This window comes from Lipotes vexillifer, unplaced genomic scaffold (genome assembly GCF_000442215.2).
Source record: "Lipotes vexillifer unplaced genomic scaffold, Lipotes_vexillifer_v1.1 scaffold1280, whole genome shotgun sequence".
In the NCBI taxonomy this organism is placed as follows: Eukaryota; Metazoa; Chordata; class Mammalia; order Artiodactyla; family Lipotidae; genus Lipotes; species Lipotes vexillifer.
The window spans coordinates 252,380-260,539 of record NW_006786568.1 but is presented as its reverse complement, the minus strand read 5'-3'; the positions used below and the strand labels follow the sequence as shown (position 1 = coordinate 260,539).

At 57.3% G+C, this 8,160-nt stretch overlaps 1 protein-coding gene across 1 annotated transcript; it reads left to right on the top strand.

Moving 5' to 3' along the window:
• Window positions 1-2,722: 2,722 nt before the first annotated feature.
• MYADM (myeloid associated differentiation marker) lies at window positions 2,723-3,704 on the top strand. Its single transcript, XM_007472298.1, is given in 2 exon segments — window positions 2,723-3,362; window positions 3,365-3,704. Coding segments are annotated over 2 exon segments (948 nt in total). The 3' UTR covers window positions 3,673-3,704.
• The last annotated feature ends 4,456 nt before the right edge of the window (window positions 3,705-8,160 follow it).

Genomic DNA, 8,160 nt, shown 5'->3' with positions numbered 1-8,160 from the left:
CGACGGCTGGGGGCTCTGAGAGTGGAGACGGACCCCTCCTCTCCGGGTGGTCCGTGCGCTAACTTACCTTCCAGGGGAGACTTAACTGACTGTGGCCCGCCCTCTGCCTCCTGGGCCTGTCCCAACTTCCTCCTAACGGGTCGGGGGAAGCGGGAGGTGGCCCGGGAGGTCCAGCTGTAGCTGGGAGACCAGCCTTACGGGAGGTGCTGGGAGGTGTGGCCACTCTCTCTGGACTGGATTCCAACACTGTGCAGTTTCCCGCCGCGGGGCGGGAGGCGTCCGCAAGGCGAACCCAGGGGTCCGGGTACACAGCCACTCCTCTCTTAGAGACCCTCTTGGGGGGGCGTCCAGGCTCCCGGCCCACCTTATGGGGACCCAGAACTCACATTTTGAAGGGCCCAGAAATTCGAACGTGCAGGCTTCTCCTCCTGGGACCTGGCGCCCGGGCTCTGCCCCCCTTCCCCCGCCGGAATTCGCGAGCAGGGCGGGGGTCCCAGCACCGCCTCCCGGTCCCCGCCACATTCTAAATGGCTGGGCTGACTTGAATCCCTTATAAGGACGGAGACGCGGCGCCGCCCGGGCAGCCCGCCCCCTCAGCCACCGCCCAGGGCCCTCCGGCCGCCGGTCCCGCGGCTTTCCTGGTGGGGGCAGGGTTACGATCATACAAGCCCACGCCGGCCCGCGGGGCGTGCACTTTGGCTACAGTCCCTCCACTCCCGTCCTCGCAGTTTGCGGAAAGAGGAGGGAAGAAGGGGCGGGGCTTCCCCGGGTTCACCATCCCCGACCTCTTAGGGGCTCCGGGCCAAATCCCCGCCCTGGCTGGGAGACGCGCCCAGGGTCTGCGGGGCCTCACCGCGCGTTCTGGGCGAGCCCCGGGCAGTAGGCCGGCTGGTCGCCTGGGTCCCGGGAGGGTGGAGCCGGGTCTGAGCGGACGCTGACGTTGTTTCTCCCTCCTGTCCTCTGACTAGCCTTTTCCAGGTGTCTGACTTAATCAGCCTCCAGAGGCGGATCTTTCTCTGGGGTCCTCAGCAAAGACCGCTGGTGAGTGGGCTGGGGGCTCTGACTCTTGGGTCTGAGGGGGGAGAGGTTCTGAGGTCTGGACTCCTGGGTCTGAGGGAGAGGGACCTGAGGCCTGAGCTGCTCTGTCAGAGGAAGGAGCGGGCTGAGGGCCCTGAACATTGGGTTCTGAGATAAGAGTTGGGGAGTACAGTGCTCCTGCGTCTGAAGGAGGAGGGGCTGGGGACTTGGACTCTTGGATCCTGAGACCTGGGACCTTGCGTTCCAAAGAGAGGGGCCCAGACACCTGTGTATATGAGGAGGAAATATGTTCAGCAGCTGTGGCCTCCTGTGTCCCCAGGAAGCTATTGTACAGGGACAGCTGGGCTAAACGCTGTGTGTGACACTGCCCTCCTGAACCTGGAAGGAGGATGTTGCATTGCCTCGGGGCTGAGAGAGGCCTTCTGAGCTTTTTAGAGGTGGCAACCAAGAGATTAGCTATTTTAGGGCCTGAGGGAGGACCTGGACACCTGGTCAGGAATTGAGGCCAGGCCTTCATTCCTGAGGGTCTTTAGGACAAGGACATCAAAGTCAAAGGTTCTAAAGGGATAGAAGAAAGAAGTTGATTTCCCTGAGTCTGGTGTGCTCACAGCTGAGGGCCCAGAGCCCTGGGGTCTGAAGCTGTATTTCTGAATGAGGGAGAACTAGAGATTTCAGTGGCACTGGGCCAGCTGAGAGAATCTGGGGAGCTGAGTTTCCCAGAAGTTGGGGAACTAGGGGGCTGGACCTCACGTTGGGGAAGGGGGAGAGGCTTCCTTTGGGTTGAACTACTCCAGACCGAAATCCATTTGGCCATAGCAGGGGTGCTGCCAAGATTGGTAAGACCCAGTTCCAGAAGGGAGAGAGGGCTCTTGTCTTCCAGGAGCTGGGGCCAGCCTCCTGCTTAGTGAGAGGAGACAGGCTGGAAGGACGGAAGCTCTGATCAGATGTGGGTCCCTGAGAAGGTTTCCATGTAGGGGCTGGACTCCTGAATGTCTGGAGGCTGGAAATGTTTAGGACCGTTAGGTGAAAGAGAGGCTGGGCTGCAGCATCCTGGGTACCCAAAGGGAGGAACTGCAGAGATGGAGTTTCTAAGAGGTCACAGAAGACAGGGCCTCTTCTGCTGCTGCTGCTGCTGCTGCTGCTTTTTTTTTTTAATATATATTTATTTATTTATTTGGCTGCGCTGGGTTTTAGTTGCGGCACACGGGCTCTAGTTCCCTGACCAGGGATCAAACCTGCGCCCCCTGCGTTGGAAGCTCAGAGTCTTAACCACTGGACTGCCAGGGAAGTCCCTAGAGCAGAATCTTGAGTGGCTGGGTTGCTGAGTCCCTGAGGGAAGGAGGGCAGCTTTGTGTGTTTGGAGTGGGAAGAAAGATAAGTGGTTTTACAGGAGTTGGCTTTTGGGGAGAGGAAAGGAGGGTCCTGGGAAGAAAAGAGATAGGGGACTACACTCTGGAGCTGTGACATGAGGCTGGAGGGAGGAGGAGGCTAGCACCGGGCAACCACCTCATCCCTGGAGGGCTGGGACTGGCCCAGTATGAAAACTTGCATCCTGGGTATGCCTCAGCTAGGGTCCAGATTACGTTGTCCACACGCCCCCTCACTCCAGGGAGGCAAGTGCTGGGGGCCTGGATCCTCCAGTTTGGAACCTTCTTAGGACACCTTCTTTCCCCTCCACCCAGCCATGCCGGTGACGGTGACCCGCACCACCATCACGACCACGTCGTCGTCCTCGGGCCTGGGCTTCCCGACCACCGTGGGGTCCGCTCGGGCACTGACCCAGCCCCTGGGCCTCCTCCGCCTGCTGCAGCTGATCTCCACCTGTGTGGCCTTCTCGCTGGTGGCCAGTGTTGGCGCTTGGACGGGCGCCATGGGTAACTGGTCCATGTTTACCTGGTGCTTCTGCTTCGCCGTGACCCTCATCATCCTCATCGTTGAGTTAGGCGGGCTCCAGGCCCGCTTCCCCCTGTCCTGGCGCAACTTTCCCATCACCTACGCCTGCTACGCCGCCCTCTTCTGCCTCTCGGCCTCCATCATCTACCCTACCACATACGTCCAGTTCTTGTCTCACGGCCGCTCCCGGGACCATGCCATTGCTGCCACCACCTTCTCCTGCATCGCTTGCCTGGCTTATGCCACCGAAGTGGCCTGGACCCGGGCACGGCCCGGCGAGATCACTGGCTACATGGCCACTGTGCCAGGCCTGCTCAAGGTGCTGGAGACCTTCGTGGCCTGCGTCATCTTCGCCTTCATCAGCAACCCCTACCTGTACCAGCACCAGCCGGCCCTAGAGTGGTGCGTGGCCGTGTACTCCATCTGCTTCATCCCCTGCTGAACCTGGGCGACTGCACCAACATGCTGCCCATCCCCTTCCCCAGTTTCCTGTCCGGGCTGGCCCTGCTCTCCGTCCTCTTCTATGCCACGGCTCTGGTCATCTGGCCGCTCTACCAGTTCGACGAGAAGTACCACGGCCAGCCCTGGCGGTCCATGGATGTGAGCTGCAGCAACAGGCACACCTACTACGTGTGCTCCTGGGACCGCCGACTGGCTGTGGCCATCTTGACAGCCATCAACCTGCTGGCTTACGTGGCCGACCTGGTGTACTCGGCCCGCCTGGTTTTCGTCAGGGTCTGAGGCTCTGCCCTGGAGGGGCTACCGATTCCCTCTCCTCCGTGGAGGTTCTTTACCAAGTTCTGAGGCCCTCTGAGGTCCTCTTCCCGGCTCGCCTCTCTCCTGCGTTTCTCATACCCTTCCCAGCTCACCCTCCTCTCTTTTCTGTTTCTTTCACTCCTTCTGCTCTGTCTCGCTTCCTGTTCTGTTTGGTTACCACATCTTGTTTGGCTTCCTTCTCTTTCTGCTCTCTTCTTTTCTACACGTTCTGCTTTGGGGCTCTTTTCTGCTCGTCCTGTTTGTTTTCTCAACTGCCTGTTGCCTGACCAGCTCTTCCCACTTTCCTTCTGATCGATCAGGAGCCCTGAGACTTCGTCCTTCTCTGCCCCACAGCCCACTCCCACCTCCAAAGGTGCTGAGCCCCACATCACACACCCCTTTTGCAGCTGTTCATACCCTGGGCCTCCAGAGGGGCCCCATTGCCAAAGCATGCCTGCCCGCCCTGGCTGTGCCTTAGTTGGTATGTGTGTGTGTGTGTCTGGGGGGTGGGGGTGGGTAGCTAGGGATCGGGCTCCCTTTCTCCCAGTGGAGGCGGGGTGTACAGTGTACCTCCCCTTTAAGTTAAAAAGAAAAAACAAAACTCTGGAGGTCAATAATTTCCAGTGGGCGGGAGGCTTAAAGCATAGACCCTTGGTCCCTAGACCCCGCCTGGTGCTCAGCCTCGCCTGAGATCGGCTCCAGAATTTTTGCCAGGCTTACTAAAAACCCACTGCCTAGAGGCCATCTTAAAGGAAGCAAGGGGTGTATGACTTCCATCCCAACTACTCCCTGGGGTATCAAAACACTGGCAAAAAAACTGCATTGTCTTGAAGACAACTGTCTGAAGCATTTGTAAGGGCCAGTGATGTGGCCCTCCAGCCTCAGTGTCAAAAACTGCATCTCCTGCCTTTGCAGGGAAGAGAAGAAAATGGCCACTGCCAGCCTTAAAGGTGATGTTAGCCTGTTGTTTTTCTTTCTGGTCACGAGAGCAACAATCACTGGGTGGCCCTTTTCTTAAAAGGGAAGTTTCTTTTGAAAACATTTTGGGGGTGGGGTGGGTTGGGGGGTGGGAATTGCTACTGTGCCATAGTCAAAGGAATTGCATTGCTTGAGTGTGTGGTGTACACACACGTGTGTTTGTGCGTGCTAGTTGCTTTCTGCTGCTGCCTCCTGCTTCTCTGGGACTCACATGCGTAACATGATCTATATAAATGTATAAATATATATTTTATTTTTTTTTAATTCCCTGGAGCTTCTGGTTCCCATCAGCCCCTGCTGTCAGTCATAGAGAGAAGCCTTGTCCCTTCTCCCACATCCATAATGTTCTTTTTTTTTAAACCCCAATATAAAGATAAAAGAATGACTTGTGCTTGCTTTATTAATGGGGAGGGCTCCAAGAGAGAGGGCAAGGCCGGGGTTGCTGGGTCTGGTAGGAGAAAGGGCCTTGGGGTGAAGACAGCTTTGGCCCCATCAGAAAAAAACAGTCTGGATCTTACACATTACTCTCTCTCAAATGAGCAGAGCTGGTTAGGATACAAATGAACAAGATTTCTCCCTCCTTGGAGTCCCACGAGCACCTCAGGAATACCGTGTCCCATTCTGAGTGCAGCCTCTTGCCTCCAAAATCAATGCTTTCAGGTTCCCATTTCTCACGGCGAGAACCCAGTCACCACTTCTTACCATCTCCCCTCTCAGTCATCAAACACTGTATTCTTCCTCCTAAATCCTATTTATATCTCTCCCCTCCTCCAGGTTCCTTTCGTTTCACCTGAGCTACTGTCCCAGCCTCCTCCTTGGAGCATCCTACCTCCAGCCCACCCTGGCCCCAGAGGGATGCTTTCCTTTTCCAACATTCAGATCTGATCCTGTCCCCCTCTGCTCAAATCCTTCCGTATCCCACTCCACATTACCTACAGGTAATACCAAAGCCCCTCAGTCAAGGCCTTTGGGATCTGACCCTGCCTATATTCCCACTCAGCTCCATTTTACCCTTAGTTCTAAGCTCCCTGACACACGTGGTCAATAAAACACTTCGATGAAGATCACATGAATTACTCCTGCCATGAATCTCTGTCCCACGTAAGGTCATCTTATCGGTTTCTCCAAGACAATCACAACTACATAAACACATGACTCTGGGAAAAATCAAGGATCATGCAACCCACTTTGTGTGTCTACACCCGCAAAAGCAATTGGCAAGATATATTGCAAGGGAGGTCAGGGTCCCGCTGGAACAGGGGGAAGGACTAACTAGCGCAGGCGCACGTCTTTTCAGTGAGGAAAATCCTTTCGATGTCTGCGGTGTCCATCCCAGAATTCTGACCTACACCAATCCCTAGCTTGTCGAAGGGCGTCTCGCACCCCACCCCTCCCCCATCCCACGCTTAAACCCCTTCTAGAAGGCACCAGACAGAACAGCTGTAGAACCTTGGGGTGATATGCTGGTGATGCGGGAAAGAACCCAAGCAGAACTAGAATAGAGCGCCGTGGGATTCCTAGGTCAGTTTTCGGGGCCACCCCGGCCCCCTATCCTCTCTCCTGGGGTACGGCGGACGCCTGGAGGTGGCTGGAAAGCCAGTGGACCCCATGTTTTGGGGTTTAGGAGAGTACTCGGATTCTCTTATCTCCCCTTCGGCTTCCAGAAGCTGGACCCCGACCCCCAAAAGTCGCAGAGAGGATGTAGCGGCCGGCCCGAGTCCCCAGGCTCCGCCTCAGCGGGCCATCCCGCTTCGCGGGGCATGCCGGGAGAGAAAGTTCTCGGTCGCGCTGCGAGAACAGCTGATCGGCAGGCCCAGACTACAAGTCCCAGAATACACTGCACCCCGCAGCCCCGGGCGGGCCGTGGTTGTCCTTGGCAACAGCGCGGGTCTACCTGTAGAGCCGGGACTAGGAAGCGCTCGGGAGCTGGGGGAGGGACGGAGCGCGACCAGAGAGAGGCAAGAGACTCAGGTGGGGCGACTGAGGCGAGAGACAGGAGGAGACCTGACCGGGCCAACGTTCGGAGAGACCCTCCCAATCCCCGGACAGAGATGCACAGAGTATTCCAGAGCCAGCGGGGGAAAGAGGGAGAGAGAGAACCCCAGAGACGAGAGGGATTCACAGAGCCAGAGAGATAAATAGAGTGGGTGAGGAAGGGACAAAGATAGAGTTGGGAAGGGGAGAGGGAGAGGGAGAGGGAGAGAGAGCAACTTAAACATTCCGAGAGAGACCCCCAGCGATAGAGAGATTGACAGAGCCAGAGAGTGGGTCAGAGAGAGCGACAGGCACAGAGAGATATAGAAGGAGGAAGAGGCACGCACGAGCGGAGAGCGAGATTCGTAGAGACACAGGAAGGGAGAGAGGCAGAGACAAAAGCATCTACAAAGACACGGACACGGGAGGAGGGGAGAGAAATCGAGGGAAATAGAAGAGGACATAGAAAATGAGACAGGGAGAGAGACAGAGATCGACTCTCAGAGAGAAAGACACGGAGGGAGGGAGAGACAGAGATCCACAGAGCCAGAGAGACCAAAGAGACAGGGAGAGGAAGAGATTCAGGGAGACAGAAATGCAAGAATTTATGAGATGGGGAGAGACAGAGGGAGACTGATTCACAGTGCGACAGACATGGAGTGAGAGAGAGACACACACCAGGCCCCGGGGGGGGGGGTCACAGGATGAGTGACAGACATAAATGGAGATACACAGCGAAGAAAACAGGAAAATAAAAACAGAAATTCTCAGAGATAAGGAAAGGAACCCAGGCCCACCCAGAGAGACAGAGAGAGCGCCAGGACTAGGGAAAGGAACAGAGACCCAGGGAAATGGACACTCCCAGAGGGAGACCTAGAAGTGCAAATTCACAGAAGCCTAGAGAGAGAAATCGAGACTCAGGTGGCATCAGAAAAATTGAGACACCAAGCCTCCCTGCTCACCATTGGACCCCAGCACTAATACAAAGTTTGTGCAATGGAACAGAGTGACACAATCAGACACAGAGATCGGAGAGGAGCTGCAGTGGCCTAACAGGACTCAGCGAAGCACCCTAGTCGGGGAGGAAGACGGGGCCGGGCGACAGATTGGGGAGGGGGCAGGGCACGGCTCGGAGGATGCCCCCTCCCTTCAGCCAGCCTCCGGCGTGGGTGTGCGCACGTGTGTGTGTGTTGGAGGGGAGGGCATTTGTCCCAGGTCTCAAGGAGGGGGACGCCTTTAAGCCGAAACCCCGCCTCTCGGTCGTCATGGCAACGCCTCCCCCCACCCGGGGCTCCCACATTTCAGCAGGTGCCTGAGCTGGAGCTCCCACCACCGCCGCCGCCCGTGCCTCCGGCTCCTCCGCGCCCTTGCCCTCAGCTCTCCGCCCCACTCGCCCGCTCCCCCTGGCGGAGCCGGCGCGCCCCGGGGTGCCGCTCCCTGTCCTGCGCGCTCCGCTTCCGGAGGTGCCTCGCCCCTCTCCTTCCCACCTCGGAATCTCCCGCCGGCTCTTTTGCTCTTCCG